Genomic DNA, 19,053 nt, shown 5'->3' with positions numbered 1-19,053 from the left:
CCTTTATGTGCCTCTATGTACCCTGCGTGTGCCCTCGCTGTACCATGTGTGTGTGAATCTATGCACCCTGCAGGGTACTCAATGTAGCTTGTGTGTGCCTCTATGTAACCTGTGTGTGCCTATATGTATCCTGTGTGTGCCTCTATGTACCCTGTGTGTGACTGAATGTACCCTATGTGTACCTCTATGTACCTTGGGTGTGCCTTGATGTACCCTCTGCGTGTGTCTCTATGTACCCTGTGTGTGCATCCATGTACCCTGTGTGTGACTCTATGTACCCTGTGTGTGCATCTATGTACCCTCCGTGTGACTGTATGAACCCTGTGATACCTCTATGTACCATGTGTTTGACTGAATGTACCCTGTGTGTGCCTCTATGTATACCCTGTGCTTGCCTCTATGTACCCTGTGTGTGACTCTATGTACCCTGTGTGTGCCTCTATGTACCCTGTGTGTGCCTGAATGTACCTTTGTGTGTCTTTATGTGCCCTGTGTGTTCCTCTATGTAACCCTGTGTGTGACTGAATGCACCCCTGTGTGTGTGTACCCCAATGTACCCAGTGTTTGACTGAATGTACCCTGTGGGTGCCTCTATGTACCCTGTGTGTGCCCTATGTACCCTGTGTGTGTGACTGAATATGTACCCTATGTGTTTCGGTGTTGCCCTGTACCCCTGTGTGTGCTGAGTGTACCCTGTGTGTTTTTATGTGCCCTGTGTGTGCCTCTCTATGTACCATGTGTGTGCCTCTATGTACCCTGTGTGTGCCTCTGTGTACCATGTGTGTGACTCTAATGTACCCTGTGTGTGACTCTATGTACCCCATGTGTGTGCTCTATGTCCCCCTGCGTGTACCCTATGTACCCTGTGTGTGCCTCTATGTACCCTGTGTGTGTCTCTATGTACCCTTTGTGTGCCTCTATGTACCCTGTGTGTGATTCCATGTACCCTGTGTGTGCCTCCTCTGTACCCTGTGTGCACCTCTATGTACCCTGTGTGTCTGTCCCTGTGTACCCTAGGTGTGTCTCTCTGTGTACCCTGCATGTGATTCTATTACCCCGTGTGTGCCTCTATGTACCCTGTGTGTGCCTCTATGTACCCTGTGTGTGACTTTATGTACCCTGTGTATGCCTTTATGTACCTTGCGTGTGACTCTGTGTACCCTTTGTGTGCCTCTATTTACCCTGTGTTTGCGTCTATGTACCCTGTTGTGCCTCTATGTTTACTGTGTGTGCCTCTATGTATCCCTGTGTGCCTCTATGTACCCTGTGTGTGACTCCATGTACCCTGTGTGTGACTCCATGTACCCTGTGTCTGTCTCTATGTACCCTGTGTGTGACTGAATGTACCCTGTGTGTGACTCTATGTACCTTTTGTTTGCATCGATGTACCCTGAGGTGTGTCTCTATGTACCCTGCGTGTGCCTGTATATACCCTGTGTGTGCCTCGATGTACCCTGTGTGTGCCTCTATGTACCCTGCGTGTGACTCTATGTACCCTGTGTATGCCCTCCATGTATCCCTTTGTATGTGCCATTATGTACCCTGAGCCGCCAGCCTGTACAGCAAACCATGCCGCGGGATTTTGTTGACAGCGCATTCATTGTCTCGACTTTGATGCAGTCCGAAATCCAGGCGAAGGTCCGCTTTTCCCACAGTAAGCAGCGACGCAAAAGAACCGAGTTTCCTCCCTTTGTATAAATGTATTGGGTTATACGTCGGTTCATTTCAGACATGCAAAGATAAGTATTTGTTCTGATTGACTTCTCATTCGGCAACAAGAAATTGAAACCCGGCCTTTGAGGAAGCGACATGGAAAATATTTTCCCTCTCGCAAACCGATCAGATTCTAGTATTTAATTGTTGAAATGAACCTTTTCTAGACATATCCGAACTACCGTTACAAATGAAAAAAATATGAAAATCAATCCAGTTGATGATTGCAAATAGACACATTTATTTACACATCAAATCAATTCCAATCAAAACATTGCCACGGCTCTTGCTATGAACAACAAAACACCCCACAACCCACCCCACCCACCCCACCCCACCCCCACCCCCGCTCCAGCTCCTCCCCACTTTTATCCAGTGGTCTGTGCCCAATTGTTCGCAGGAAATAAGTGGGATGGGAGAGGCCAATCTTACTGTGGTATAAACTATGCACATATTTTCGGTTACTTTTATGCTTCAGTCTGGGAAAGAGTCGTTAAGTGTCCATAGCTGCCATTGCATTACGTGTGCATTGGGCACACTTAAATCTAGGGCAGGAACCATTTCAGATCATTTCAGAAGACGTGTGAGATTTCTATGCAGAACCCCTAGTCGGTAGAATGAAGACGGTGGTAGTAGGTGTGGTTGGAGCCGTAGTTCGCTTTGCGGTTGTCGTTGTTTGAATCGCGCGGGTAGATGTAATATGTGCCTTAGTTGTAGGCATTGTGGTAGGTCTGGTCGTTGTAGCTGCTGTCGTAGGTGCAGGTGTAGTCGGTGTGGTGGTTGGAGGCAGTGTGGTGGGTCTGGTCGTTGTAGCTGCTGTCGTAGGTGCAGGTGTAGTCGGTGTGGTGGTTGGAGGCATTGTGGTAGATCTGGTCGTTGTAGCAGAAGTCGCGCGTGTAGATGAGGCAGTGTGTGTTGCCGAACATCCTGGTAGTCGAGGACAAAGCCGGCAACAAATCTCCCGTTGTTGCGCTATGTAGATGGCACGGGAACGTGACCACCCCAACGTCCTGGAGTTCCTGTATTGAACCTGTAGTGAGCACCTGGTGTTCTATGACCCGGTATCTGTAATCCCTGTCGTAGGTTGAGTAAGGATTGGTACATCTGATGACCATAGCCGGACATACCATGACTATAACGTGCAGGTGTCTGGTAGAACAGTTGAAAACATCGCCGTTGTTGTGCTCTCCTCCCTGCAGAGAAATAATGACAACTTGCTGATCGAGAAAGAAGGTCACGAGTGCCTTTTAGATAAGTGGAGGATTATTTCAAGCTCAGAACATTCCGCGTTTTCGCATTAATCTGGAGCTCAGATGATAACTGGACTGGACAGTCAGCAGTCCATGCAAGCCAGATTCATGTCTCATCACTCAATGTTCTGCTCTGGCTCTAAATGTATGATATAGATAGATCTGGTATTTAACATCATTGTATGATTTAGATAGATCTGGTATTTAACTTCATTGTATGATTTAGATAGATCTGTATTTAACATCATTGTATGATTTAGATAGATCTGGTATTTAACTTCATTGTATGATTTAGATAGATCTGGTATTTAACATCATTGTATGATTTAGATAGATCTGGTATTTAACATCATTGTATGATTTAGATAGATCTGGTATTTAACATCATTGTATGATTTAGATAGATCTGGTATTTAACATCATTTTATGATTTAGATAGATCTAGTATTTCACACTATTTTATGATTTAGACAGATCTGGTATTTAACATCATTGTATGATTTAGACAGATCTGGTATTGAACTTCATTGTATAATTTCCTTAGATTTGGTATTTAACTTTACCAAATACAAAAAGACTCACATTGTATGATTTACTTAGGTGTGGTATTTAACTTAACCAAATACAGAGAGGCTCACATTGTATAATTTCCTTAGGTGTGGTATTTAACTTAACCAAATACAGAGAGGCTCACATTGTATGATTTACTTAGGTGTAGTATTTAACTTAACCAAATACAGAGAGGCTCACATTGTATGATTTACTTAGATCTGGTATTTAACTTAACCAAATACACAGAGGCTCACATTGTATGATTTACTTAGGTGTGGTATTTAACTTAACCAAATACAGAGAGGCTCACATTGTATGATTTACTTAGGTGTAGTATTTAACTTAACCAAACACAGAGAGGCTCACATTGTATGATTTACTTAGGTGTGGTATTTAACTTAACCAAATACAGAGAGGCTCACATTGTATGATTTACTTAGATCTGGTATTTAACCCAACCATATACAGGGCGACTCAGTTTGACAAAAGGCACTAAACCCCTTACAAACCCAAACGTGGACTATACTAGCTACCCCACAAAGAATAAGGTGTTTTGAACGACTTACAGCAAACTGGCTTACACTGCTCCCTAAGTAATGGCACTAGAAATGGCCGCTACCTTTGGAACAGTAAACACTACTATTCGTCATCAATTGATGAAGCTGTTGACATTCATACAAAATATTCCGTAATGTAAGTGCTGATATCGCCCGGATGAACAAATGTCATTAATCACGAATATAGAGTAACGTGGTTTGGTATACATATGAGAGCGCCAAATAATATCAATTCGATAAAAGTGGTTTATGGATAAATCGTAGCGCTACAACATTCGTAAACCTGTGATAAATAGAGTTACGACAGGTCGTAATGTTACGAACGTTTTGTGGATCGGTACCCAGGCTAGCTATTCTCGAAACGTTCGTAGCCCTACGAATTTCTTAAGCCCATTCTTAACACATTGGCTACGATCAAAGTTACGAATTCTTTGGGCTACGAACGTTTCGAGAATAAGGGCGCAGGGCCAAACATCTCGCAAATGAAACATACAACTTTATAGATGACAACTTCTTGTTTATTGCATAGGACGACGTTTTGACGTAGATTCTTACATTGTTATCAAGCTAAATAACGAGCTTGGTAACGATGTAAGAATCTACATCGAAACGTCGCTCTATGCAATAAATAATAAGTTGTCACCCATAAAGTTGTATGTTACTAACATCTAGAATGCCGACCAAATAATTACAAACATCTCGTTTATGAATGCAATGGATAGATAATTATATGTTACTTCTACTTCTACTTACGTGAGTTTCGCCAAGACCAGGTTGCGTTGCCCGGAGTTAGGATAGCTGTCAATAAAAAATGTGTTGAATCAGTCATACATGACACACCTTGCTTCAGCTTGCAGCTCCAAGACCGCCATATAGCTGGAATATTGCTCTGTGTGTTTAGTTAGAGTAATAAAACCTTGATGCCGGGGGCCAAGTGCCGAACCTGAAGCCCCTCTGAAACCAACGTATTATTGCAAATTCAGTTTTTAGAAAACGATGTATTCAGACCCATTTGTACAATTTTTAACGGATTTCATCTGAACCCAGTTTGGCGTGAGATTTATCAGTTTCGGTTTTGTGGTGAGAGCATGACATAAGTGATAAAAGCGTGAGTCTCCAGCCAAGTTGACAGGTATGCTCTGTGAAAAGCTGATGCCGCGTTAAGCAGCATTAACAACCAGCCAAGATGCCAGACCCGGTTGAGAATTGTCTTTGAGTGAGTGAAGTTAGTTTTACGCCGCACTCAACAATATTCCAGCTACATGGCGGCAGTGTGTAAGTAATCGAGTCTGGGCCTGACAATACAGTGATCAAGAGCATGAACATCGATCTACGAAGTTGGGATGCAATGACAGTAGACTGAAGAGGAAAACAGTGACGCCATATAGCTGGAATATTACTGAGTGCGACGTTAAACGACAAACCAACCAACCAACCAATCTTTAGTCTACAGTTTGCTCCAGCCGTGAAGATCCGGATTAGAATTGGTCTTCAGCAACCGATGCTTGTCATAGAGGCGACAGATGGGATCGGGTGGTCAGCCTCGATAAGTTGGTTGTCGCATGTCATCGTATGCTTATGATGCTGATCACTGGATTTTCTGGTCCAGACTCGATTATTTACCGACCACCGTCATATTACGAGATGTTGCTGAGTGCGGCGTTAAACAACAAGCCAACACACTTGCTCATTAGGGTTTGTTTTAAGGATTGCATACTACTAATGATATAAAATCCAACTTACCTAGGGACACGAGGATGACTACTGCTATCTTCATGCTGTGGATGTCAGTATTTCGCTGAAATCGTCGGGAATATATTGTGTGCATACCCAAAGCGTTTTATACAGGCTCCCTCAGCCGGACCTGCACAGTGCATCCTGGGCGGAGAGCATGATAGTGGTGTTGGCGGGAAGTGGCTGCATGCGTCATATGTTCCTAGTTAATGTAGTGTTATGCTTAACACAATTTAATGATAAGAACTATCATTGTTCTCAGAAGTGTTGTTGTTCAAGTCCCGCCCACCGTGACGTCACATGTCACGACCTTGACTTCCCCACTTGGTGACACCCACTGGTCAGTGTCACCAGCTCGGCGATATACCATATATTTGTTACAATGTTGCAACGGGCGGAATATGTCGCCTGCAGTGTCGTGTGCAACATCATGTAGTGGAAGAAATACATGCAGTACATACAGTATGATGTGATAAAGTTAAATGCATCTAATACTTTCTGGCATGTGGTGTCAGGACAGATAGCTAACTGCAGAAGTAATAAACAGATAAGTAATAGAGTAATGGCTGGTATAGTTCTGTTACCCAGTGTAGATCCAGGCACATAGCAGCACGCAGCCAATCCACACCACCTCCAAATATCCCAGCATAACCTCCACACCACCTCTACATACCCAGTATAACCTCCACACAACCTCCATATACCCAGTTTAACCTCCACACCACCTCCATATACCCAGTTTAACCTCCACACCACCTCCATATACCCAGTTTAACCTCCACACCACCTACCCCATATACCCAGTTTAATACCCAGTTTAACCTCCACACCACCTCCATATACCCAGTTTAACCTCCACACCACCTCCATATACCCAGTTTAACCTCCACACCACCTCCATATACCCAGCTTAACCTCCACACCACCTCCATATACCCAGTTTAACCTCCACACCACCTCCATATACCTACCCAGTTTAACCTCCACACCACCTCCATATACCCAGTTTAACCTCCACACCACCTCTATATACCCTCCACACACCACCTCCATATACCCAGTTTAACCTCCACACCACCTCCATATACCCAGTTTAACCTCCACACCACCTCCATATACCCAGTTTAACCTCCACACCACCTCCATATACCCAGTTTAACCTCCACACCACCTCCATATACCCAGTTTAACCTCCACACCACCTCCATATACCCAGTTTAACCTCCACACCACCTCCATATACCCAGTTTAACCTCCACACCACCTCCATATACCCAGTTTAACCTCCACACCACCTAACCTCCACACCATACCCAGTTTAACCTCCACACCACCTCCATATACCCAGCAGCTTCACACCACCGTCCCTCCCACCCTCCACACCACCTCCATATACCCAGTTTAACCTCCACACCACCTCCATATACCCAGTTTAACCTCCACACCACCTCCACATACCCAGCATATACCCAGTTTAACCTCCACACCACCTCCATATACCCCAGTTTAACCTCCACACCACCTCCATATACCCAGTTTAACCTCCACACCACCTCCATATACCCAGTTTAACCTCCACCACCTCCCCACCACTCCCACCACCTCCATACCCAGTTTAGACCTCCACACCACCTCCATATACCCAGTTTAAACCTCCACACCACCTCCATATACCCAGTTAGACCTCCACACCACCTCTATATACCCAGTTTTAACCTCACACCACGTCCCATATACCCACCCCACACCACCTCCATATACCCTCCACACCACCTCCATATACCCAGCTAACCTCCACACCACCTCCATATACCCAGTTTAACCTCCACACCACCTCCATATACCCAGTTTAACCTCCACACCACCTCCATATACCCAGTTTAACCTCCACACCACCTCCACATACCCAGCTAGACCTCCACACCACCTCTATATACCCCTGCTAGACCTCCACACCACCTCTATTACCTATGACTCACACCATCATATGTCATTGTTTGCTGCGGACGTTAGATGTTTAAGATTTTCTATAACACTTATTTTATGTTGTGGTGTATTTCAGAATTGATCCATGGTGAGATGGTCTGTCAGTTTATGAAACTTGTGAACGTTTTGGTTCAGGAGGTTAAGAGATCACCACTGTGAGACGGCAGCACCAACAGCCACAATGCATCCTTCCGACCTAGTTGTCGTAATCGTTGTCGCAATGCAAAGGCGACGACAATAATTCATTTCCAACTGTGACATTATTGGGTGTAGACGTATCATTGTTCGGTATAAGACACACTCGCTATAACGACACTCCCTGCGTATAGCTTTACCTGCAGAATAGAATGCCTAACGGTGCCACTTTGAAATAACGAGGCTCCCTACGTATAGTTTTACCTTTAGAATAGAATGCCTAACGGTGCCACTTTGAAATAACGAGGCTCCCTACCTACAGTTTTACCTTCAGAATAGAATGCCTAACGGTGCCACTTTGAAATAACGAAACTCCCTACGTATAGTTTTTACCTATAGACTAGGAAGGCCTAACGGTGCCACTTTGAAATAACGAAACTCCCTACGTATAGTTTTTACCTATAGACTAGGAAGGCCTAACGGTGCCACTTTGAAATAACGAAACTCCCTACGTATACGTTTTACCTGTAGACTAGGAAGGCCTAACGGTGCTTCTTTGAAATAACGAAAGGGCTCCCTACGTATAGTTTTACCTGTAGAATACTAGGAAGGCCTAAGGCTTTGAAATAACGAGGCTCCACTTTTAAATAGACTAGGAAAACGGTGCCACTTTGAAATAACAAAGCTCCCTACGTATAGTTTTTACCTACAGACTAGGAAGGCCTAACGGTGCCACTTTGAAATAACGAAACTCCCTACGTATAGTTTTACCTGTAGACTAGGAAGGCCTAACGGTGGCACTTTGGAATAACGAAACTCCCTACGTATAGTTTTACCTGTAGACTAGGAAGGCCTAACGGTGGCACTTTGAAATAACGAAACTCCCTATGTATAGTTTTACCTGTAGACTAGGAAGGCCTAACGGTGGCACTTTGGAATAACGAAACTCCCTACGTATAGTTTTACCTGTAGACAAGGAAGGCCTAACGGTGCCACTTTAAAATAATGACAGAAAAAAAATGAAAGCAACCAGAAAAAAATCGATCTTATGAATAATTGGAATAAACTTAAAATAACGTAAAAATAATGGACCACATAATCGAAGAAAGGAGAAAACATGCAAAAATATTTTGTGCAACCTAAACAGAACCATGATGTTTTTTGTAAAAGAAACACACCACTGACTGTGTGTCGAAACCTCCCTCTGAGAAGCCCCCATGGTTTAACATATGGAGTTTTTGCATGGAGAACGAGAGTCGGTGCTCCGACCATACCAAAATACGTCTCTCCGTATAACTGGGTAAAAACGAGGACCAATCCGATCAGAAACAAAATACAAGTCTGGGTGGGGTATTCACGTTAAACTGTGGCATGGTGTCTCAGGCTAGAGTGAGTGAGTGAGTGAGTGAGCGAGCGAGCGAGTTTAGTTTTACGCCGCACTCAGAAATATTCCAGCTATATTGCGGCGGTCTGTAAATAATCGAATCTGGCCCAGACAACCCAGTGATCAACAACATGAGCATCGATCTGCTCAATTGGGAACCGATGACATGTGTCAACCAAGTCAGCGAGCTTAACCACCCGATCCCGTTAGTCGGCTCTTACGACAAACATGGGTTACTGAAGATCAATATTCCAGACTATAATATTATAGTCCAGACTTGATTATTTACAGACAGTTACATCGCCAGGTAGCTGGAGCATTGCTGAGTGCGGCGTAAAACTAAACTCACTCACTCACACTCTACTTTCCAACATCCGTGAATTTAATGTGTTGACATCGCCAAACTGTGACAGTTTTACTAATTTAGCAAAACATTTATGCTATGCATGTACTAAGTTACTAAAATACTAATAATATTTATTTGAACTTAGTCTGTAATTCCGACTGTAGAAAACGTGTGCACATGAAGGCCTGACGCTAGACTAACGAATGTAATCTCTGAATGTATATAATTTTGACAGTAACAAACAAATCCAATTAAATTGTAAAGGAACCCCAAGAAGACCAGAGATTCAGAACCTGAGGAAATCTGGACTTGCTTCATTTAGGGCTTCAGCATCGCGGTGAGGGCTAGGCAGTAGGGACAGTAATATGGTTCAGGGACTGTGAGACTAGCCTGACGCCTAAAGATCCTGAACTGGACACTTAACCTGACTTACGTGACCAAAGCATGTTTCTCCCACCTACATACACATCCCGCGTCGGCATCACGGCTGCTGCATCAAGCCAGGAGGATGTAGAGGCTGTTGGTGTGTTCACCTCATTAGTCACCGACGTACCATCTCAGAATCAAGGATGCAGCTACTACGAATACATTGAAACAAGGAGGAGACTCAGCAGGAAGATGACCCTGCATCCTGTTGCCATGTCAACCTGTTGTGATGTATGTTACTTCCTTATGATTTAAAGCTTTGATACCCGCGAAGGTCTAGTTTAGAATGAACCTTCAGTAATCCATGCTTGTTGTAAGAGGCGACTAACGGGATCTGGTCAGGCTCACTGACTTGGTTGACACATGTCATCGGTTCCCAATTGCGCAGATCGATGCTCATGTTGTTGATCACTGGATTGTCTAGTCCAGACTCGGTTATTTACAGACCGCCGCCATATAGCTGGAATATTGCTGAGTGCGGCGTTAAAGACAGCTACCTTTGACTTGACCATGTGATCTAATATCCATCATAAAATAGTTCTCAGTCCCTCTTGGTGAACATTTTCTCGTTATGATGAATGAACAACAAACCATCAACCATCCAACATTAAGGGTTCGATTAGGCACATTGGTACAATCTGTGAAGCCCATTTCTGGTGTCCCTCGCCGTGATATTGCTGGAATGCTGCTAAATGCGGCGTAAAAGAAACTTCACTCATGTCATACATTATTGTTTTAAACACACATACGCACTTATAAACACAGAGAGAAATAATAGCGTTTTGAGAAGAGAAGATTCTTTAGAGTCATTTTGAGATAACGTTAGGTTTGTTTGTGAAAGGGGTCGCGGATGACTCACTATACCGTCATGGTTATACCCTTGGATGGGTGACCCAATTTGGCAGCTTGGCTCCTGAGAGTTGCTAGGACTTCAACACGAAGCACATGAGACATGTGGTCTCACCTTAGGCAGGTGAGTTTGTTCAAAATTGCCTCTGTTCATCCAGCAGGAAAATGGGTACCCGGTGGGTATAACCTTCTAGCGCCTAACAGGCAGCTTGGGTTATCCGGGGTAATAATGTGCTGTGCTATTGATTGTTAGCGCTATGAGCATACCCAGTGTGGAGTTTGGCGCTATATAAATGGACACATTAATATTATTATTACCGTTCAGAGTTGCGTACGTTGGCACGACATGAACCTAAGAGTGTGGGTTCGAATCCCAGGACGCCATGATCATGTTTCTAAGTCGGTGAGTGAGAGAGTCGGGTTTTAGGCCGCTTATCGCAACATTCCAGCAATATCACGACGCGAACACCAGAAATGGTTGGAATTTCTAGGTTGATGACCAACATGTACGTGTCACACACACACACACACACACACACACACACACACACACACACACACACACACACACACACACACACACACACACACACACACACACACACACACACACACACACACACACACACACACACACACACACACACAAATAAAATAAATAAATAAAACAAATCCGCGCTCACTCTTTAATGCTCATGGTGTCTTTGCCAAACTCAATAGCATGTCATTAGTCTCTGTTAACGTCACATGCTAATTTTATATAGTGCAGAATACAGTAAGTAATTAGACCTAGATCAACCTTTAGTACCAGATGCACCATATGTACTCAACTTGTGATATGATTTTGTTCCTTCTTAATCACAATCGTCCAAAGTCATCACAATATGAATCAACCGGACTTGCAGGTCACAGCCCGGACGGAACTTCGGGGAACATGTTAATCATAAACATGATAAATGTTACGTCATCGCACAACGGACATTGCATTTAGTAAATATTTCTTGCGATTATGAAAATAGTTTTCACTTTAAAGGCACAATGACACATTTTCGACAATACTTTGGCCTATATTATATATATTGGGGCATCTGCACTCACTGCAATAAAAGACTTATTATCCCATACGACTTGCCTGAAATCGATAATTGAAACTTCGAGGTGAACAGCTTCCAAACAGAAACACTTGCCACATATGGAATGTAAACTATTGCTCCGTACTGTCGCACGCAGTGTTGTGGGTGTTTGTCGAACTGGTTTCAGTCACAAATTGTGCGAAGGATATTCGTAAAGAGCGTTCAAAGGGACATTACTCTATATGGTTCGCTTGAAATAATGTTCGGCGGGTGACGGACGCGAGAGTCGATTTCATGCAACGATGCATTAATTCATTCGAACTTTTTGATTTAATATCTTAATCTAAATACGTAATTTTTTGGGAATGAAGAGAAGTGTGGTGCTAATGCCTTTAAATCATATCGTCACGGAGCCAGACGTGTTGTTGTTCGTATTAATAAGTCACGTCCGTCTCGTTTGCTATAACTTAACTCGGCTTGGCTAGTTGGTTGGTTGTTGCTTAACGCCGCACCAAACAGTATTCCAGCTATATGGCGGCGGTCTGTAAATAATCAAATCTGGACCAGACAACCCAGTGATCAACAGCATGAGCATCGATCTACACAACTGGGATACGATGACATGTGTCAACCAAGTCAGCAAGCCTGACCACCCGATCCCGTTAGTCTTCTCTTTTGACAAGCATGGGTTGCTGAAGACCAGTTCTAACCCGGATCTTCACGGGTCATATCCATCACTCTCAACATCAGAAGGACATGAGTTGCGATGACTGATATATGTACTTGTGACAGCTTGGTGGTGATAGCATGTAAACACTGCAGACTAGTCTGGTCTGTCTCTGTTAAACAAACAACCGTATGTCACGTACATAACTCAGATTGATATTATCATATTTTAATATTTGAGAGCAGTGTGCGAAATAGTTTCCACATTTTGCTAGCCAGTCGGGCTAGCTATGCCTGAAAGTTAGTAGCCCACAAAATATTTCTCCAGTTTCATCATTAAGCTGCTAATATGATGAACATTTTTATCAGGCCACAATCTTGCATGATTTAAAAGTGTGCCAGTGACTGTGGAGATTTACTGGCCCGATGATATTTTTACTAGCCATGGGCTAGCGGCCCAGTGGCTATTTCGCACACTGCTTGAGAGCACTGTTGTTTTGTGAAGAGTGTATTGTGGAGAAAGAGTCATCCGTCCCCCTTTAACACGAGTGCTAATGAGACTGATGAATGATTAAATATCTCGAAATAGGGATAAGAGCACAAAGCATAAATAAGACACATGGTCCTGAAACCTCTGTACCCAACAGGATCTGACGTTTTATGATCAATCGCGGAAAAAACTGTTTAAGAAACCATCATGTAATAGTGTGCTCTTTTCACGCTTCACACCGAGGGGTGACAAGCGGCTGGTGGAACCAGCTCAGATTCATGTGCAACTCGGCACAGCCAGGGGAGCTGACCACAGCTGGTCAGGCGCTGATCGATCAAAAAACTTCAGATTTCAGATCCTGTTGGGTACAGAGGTGGCTATTTATGTTTTGTGCACTTATCCCAATTTCGAGTTATTTAATCATTTGCCATTCTCATTTGAACTCAAACGGACTATAAACGTCTCTTTCGTTTAAAGTTGATGGGAGTCGTAAGTGAGTGAGTTTAGTTTTACGCCACTTTTAGCAATATTCCAGCAAATATCACGGCGGGGGACACCAGAAATGGACTTTACACATTGTACCCATGTAAGGAATCGAACCCAGGTCGTCGGCGTGACGAGAGAACGCTTTAACCTCTAGCCTACCCCACCGTCCCATTTTTGCGATGGGAGTACAATGGGAGTATAATATATACTAACACTAATAATCCGTGATTGGGTAATATTTATCTTTTCACACACGCACGCACGGACGCACGCACGCACTCTTGTGGAGGCGGACACATCCATCCTCCTTTTGCAGGAGTACTAGACATTACATTCGTTCAAGAGTTACAAAGTTGATCGGTGAACAAAGAATTAGTTTGTTTTGTTGTGTAACGATTCGAAACCAGACCATTGATTTTTGGCATGCACTCAAGGGACGCAAGTCTGCACAGCATGTACGACGCCTTCAAAAAAATGCCAACGGGTCCAAAAATGCCACCTCAAATATCTTAAACAGGTCAAAATTATATGTTCATATATTGTGTTGCTGAACACGTGTCAGTTTGTTTGTTTGGAGAATGAATGGCTTTCTCCTGCCACGTGTATGCTACCGCACGTTATACCCTGCACAAGGGTCTGCAGTGTGTGACGTCGATAACTGGTTGTTGAGCCTGATCGTGTTGAAGCGGTCGTAAAAGAGTTCTTTGACGAATGAATGAACTCAAACGAAACTGTGGCAACACGTATGTTTGTGATACAATCAAACCACTTTCACCAATATTTACATGTTTTGTTCAGAATAATCACAGAACACCAGATATGCACTTTCTTTTGAACGTAAGTTCATTTTGCAGACAAACGACGTCATATCATTTTGAAGAATTCGTCAGTGAGTGAGTGAGTGAGTTGGGTTTTACGCCGCTTTTAGCAATATTCCAGCAATATCATGGCAGGGGACAACAGCTTCACATATTGTACCCATGTGGGGAATCAAACCCATGTCTTCGGCGTGAGGAGCGAACGTTTTAACCACTAGGCTACACACATGTGGGGAATTGAACCCGGCACTTCGGTGTGACAATCCGACGCTTTAACAACTAGGGTACCCCACCACCCCTCAGATTTCGTCAGGGTGACAGATATAACTCGGTGAAAGCATTGTTCAACAGTGAGTGAGTGAGTGAGTGAGTGAGTGAGTGAGTGAGTGAGTGGTGAGTGAGTGAGTGAGTGAGTGAGTGAGTGAGTGAGTGAGTGAGTTCAGTTTTACGCCACACACAGCAATATTCCAGCTATATGACGGCGGTCTGTAAATAATCGAGTCTGGACCACACAATCCAGTGATAATTCAACATAAGGTGAAGTAAGATCAGTGCTGTGTGAGATGCATACACGTGTGTACTTTATGTAATCCGGACTAATGCCGGGTTTGAGTGCCAGCCCACCGAGATACAATGTCGCAGTTTGGCATAGATACCTACTTAAAACACATAAAACCGAATGTGAATGTGACATAGATAACTACTTCAAACACATAAAACCGAATGTGAACCCACGGGTCCTTGATATATAACCTGAGTGTCGAGCATCAACCGACCGGTCCTTGATCTATAACCTTAATGTCGAGAATCAACCTACCGGTCCTTGATCTATAACCCTAGAGTCGAGCATCAACCAACCGGTCCTTGATCTATAACCCTAGTGTTGAGCATCAACAGACCGGTCCTTGATCTATAACCCTAGCGTTGAGCATCAACCGACCGGTCCTTGATCTATAACCTGAGTGTCGAGCATCAACCGACCGGTCCTTGATCTACAACATAGTGTCGAGCATCAACCGACCGGTCCTTGATCTATAACCTTTGTGTCGAGCATCAACCGACCGGTCCTTGATCTATAACCTTTGTGTCGAGCATCAACCGACCGGTCCTTGATCTATTACCTTAGTGTCGAGCATCAACCGACCGGTCCTTGATCTATAACCTGAATGTCGAGCATCAACCGACCGGTCCTTGATCTATAACCCTAGTGTCGAGCATCAACCAACCGGTCCTTGATCTATAACCCTAGTGTCGAGCATCAACCGACCGGTCCTTGATCTATAACCTTAGTGTCGAGCATCAACCGACCGGTCCTTGATCTTTAACCTTAGTGTCGAGCATCAACCGACCGGTCCTTGATCTATAACCTTAGTGTCGAGCATCAACCGACCGGTCCTTGATCTATAACCTGAGTGTCGAGCATCAACCGACCGGTCCTTGATCTATAACCTTAGTGTCGAGCATGTAACCGAGCATCAACCGACCGGTCCTTGATCTATAACCTGAGTGTCGAGCATCAACCGACCGGTCCTTGTCTTAGTGTCGAGCATCAACCGACCGGTCCTTGATCTATAACCTGAGTGTCGAGCATCACCGACCGATCTATAACCGTGTCGAGCATCAACCGACTGGTCTATAACCTTAGTGTCGAGCATCAACCGACCGGTCCTTGATCTATAACCTGAATGTCGAGCATCAACCGACCGATCCTTGATCTATAACCTAGAGTCGAGCATCAACCGACCGGTCCTTGATCTATAACCCTAGTGTCGAGCATCAACCGACCGGTCCTTGATCTATAACCTGAGTGTTGAGCATCAACCGACCGGTCCTTGATCTATAACCTGAGTGTTGAGCATCAACCGACCGGTCCTTGATCTTGAACCTTTGTGTCGAGACCGGTCCTTGATATATAATCTGAGTGTCGAGCATCAACCAACCGGTCCTTGATCTATAACCTTAGTGTCGAGCATCAACCGACCGGTCCTTGATCTATAACCTGTATAATGTCGAGCATCAACCGACCGGTCCTTGATCTATAACCTGAGTGTCGAGCATCAACCGACCGGTCCTTGATCTATAACCTAGTGTCGAGCATCAACCGACCGGTCCTTGATCTATAACCTTAGTGTCGAGCATCAACCGACCGGTCCTTGATCTATAACCTTAGTGTCGAGCATCAACCGACCGGTCCTTGATCAATAACCCTAGAGTCGAGCATCAACCGACCGGTCCTTGATCTATAACCCTAGTGTCGAGCATCAACCGACCGGTCCTTGATCTATAACCTGAGTGTCGAGCATCAACCGACCGGTCCTTGATCAATAACCCTAGTGTCGAGCATCAACCGACCGGTCCTTGATCTATAACCTTAGTGTCGAGCATCAACCGACCGGTCCTTGATCTATAACCTTAGTGTCGAGCATCAACCGACCGGTCCTTGATCTATAACCTGAGTGTCGAGCATCAACCGACCGGTCCTTGATCTTGAACCTTAGTGTCGAGCATCAACCAACCGGTCCTTGATCTATAACCTGAGTGTCGAGCATCAACCAACCGGTCCTTGATCTATAACCTTAGTGTTGAGCATCAACCGACCGGTCCTTGATCTATAACCTTAGTGTCGAGCATCAACCGACCGGTCCTTGATCAATAACCCTAGAGTCGAGCATCAACCGACCGGTCCTTGATCTATAACCTGAGTGTCGAGCATCAACCGACCGGTCCTTGATCTTAGTGTCGTGCGTCAGACAGGGTAACGATATATGCCATGTTTTCGTGTCTTTTGGTATGAGGTGAACATGGTTTCGAACCGCCTTCCACTCTCCAAGCAGACGTCCTATCCACTACATCATGGTGGCGAAACTGAACCACGCGACTGATGCTAACAATAAGTGACCTTTCGTGAATGAATGTTGTAATAGGGGAAATCATGGGTCAACTTGTTTGGTATCGCCCATTTATGTTAACTGAAGACGTTAGTGTTTCTGAACGGTTTTTGGTAGTTGATAGAACTGCAACTGCTCATGTTCCAGCTTTTTTGCTTTGGTTAAAAGAATCACAGTTAAAAGTAGAAGCTGCAGTCAGGAACTGGGATTTGTGAGGAACTCACTAGGAATAGGAGATCTTTATTAAAGGTGTTCTCGTCAGACGGTAACACGCACACAAGCACGCATACATCTAACTGTGACAACTTCATCTCTGTCTCCAGATCAAGTCACCGTTAAACCTGATCAGCATCTGGGTCATAGGTTTTAGGCTACTGAATTGTTCAACACAGACAGAAGTCCAACCCTGCATCGGCCCGAAGCTGGAACACAGTTCCTGGAGTATCGGAGTGTTCTCTCCGTAACAGGCAAACAGTTTCTAGAGTATCGGAGTATTCTCTCGGTAACCAGAAAACAGTTCCTCGAGTATCGGAGTGTTCTCACCGTAACCGGCAAACAGTTCCGAGTATCGAAGAGTAACCGGTAAACAGTTCCTAGAGTATAACAAGTGTTCAGAGTGTTCTCTGCGTAACCGGTAAACAGTTCCTAAAGTATAACAAAGTGTTCTCTGCGTAACCGGTAAACAGTTCCTAGAGTATAACAAAGTGTTCTCTGCGTAACCGGTAAACAGTTCCTACAGTATAGCAAAGTGTTCTCTGCGTAACCGGTAAACAGTTCCTAGAGTATAACAAAGTGTTCTCTGCGTAACCGGTAAACAGTTCCTAGAGTATAACAAAGTGTTCTCTGCGTAACCGGTAAACAGTTCCTAGAGTATAGCAAAGTTATAACAAAGTGTTCTCTGCGTAACCGGTAAACAGTTCCTAGAGTATAACAAGTGTGTTCTCTAACCGGTAACCGGTAAACAGTTCCTAAACAGTTCCTAGAGTATAGCAAAGTGTTCTCTGCGTAACCGGTAAACAGTTCCTAGAGTATAACAAAGTGTTCTCTGCGTAACCGGTAAACAGTTCCTAGAGTATAACAAAGTGTTCTCTGCGTAACCGGTAAACAGTTCCTAGAGTATAACAAAGTGTTCTCTGCGTAACCGGTAAACAGTTCCTAGAGTATAGTATAAAGTGTTCTCTGCGTAACCGGTAAACAGTTCCTAGAGTATAACAAAGTGTTCTCTGCGTAACCGGTAAACAGTTCCTAGAGTATAACAAAGTGTTCTCTGCGTAACCGGTAAACAGTTCCTAGAGTATAACAAAGTGTTCTCTGCGTAACCGGTAAACAGTTCCTAGAGTATAGCAAAGTGTTCTCTGCGTAACCGGTAAACAGTTCCTAGAGTATAACAAAGTGTTCTCTGCGTAACCGGTAAACAGTTCCTAGAGTATAGCAAAGTGTTCTCTGCGTAACCGGTAAACAGTTCCTAGAGTATAACAAAGTGTTCTCTGCGTAACCGGTAAACAGTTCCTAGTGTATCAAAGTGCTCTCTCCGTAACCGACAAAGAATTCCCAGAGAATGGGTGTGTTCTCTCCTCAACCGGCAAACAGTTCCTAGAGTATCGGAGTACCGGAGTACCGGCAAACACGTAAACCAAAGATTCCCAGATGAACAATGTATTTTATATTCAAAAGCGTTTCAGTTCATACACACACATATC

At 44.2% G+C, this 19,053-nt stretch overlaps 1 protein-coding gene across 1 annotated transcript; it reads right to left on the bottom strand.

The window, feature by feature from the left end:
* Positions 1–2,054: 2,054 nt before the first annotated feature.
* On the bottom strand, positions 2,055–6,023 carry LOC124277106. Its single transcript, XM_046712766.1, has 3 exons — positions 5,816–6,023; positions 4,826–4,870; positions 2,055–2,906 (listed from the first exon to the last, which is right to left on the bottom strand). Exon 3 carries the CDS (start codon positions 2,841–2,843, stop codon positions 2,421–2,423), a length of 423 nt encoding a protein of 140 aa, XP_046568722.1. The 5' UTR covers positions 2,844–2,906; positions 4,826–4,870; positions 5,816–6,023; the 3' UTR covers positions 2,055–2,420.
* Positions 6,024–19,053: the final 13,030 nt, after the last annotated feature.

The sequence above is a fragment of the Haliotis rubra genome, unplaced genomic scaffold (genome assembly GCF_003918875.1).
Source record: "Haliotis rubra isolate DU_JTF1 unplaced genomic scaffold, ASM391887v1 Scf218, whole genome shotgun sequence".
NCBI lineage: Eukaryota > Metazoa > Mollusca > Gastropoda > Lepetellida > Haliotidae > Haliotis > Haliotis rubra.
Note: the sequence above shows the minus strand (reverse complement) of the source record. Positions and strands in the feature narration are given on the sequence as shown.

Bases quoted from the DNA above. Each gene is read 5' to 3' on its own strand.
- LOC124277106 (XM_046712766.1), bottom strand. From the start codon at position 2,843: ATGGTATGTCCGGCTATGGTCATCAGATGTACCAATCCTTACTCAACC.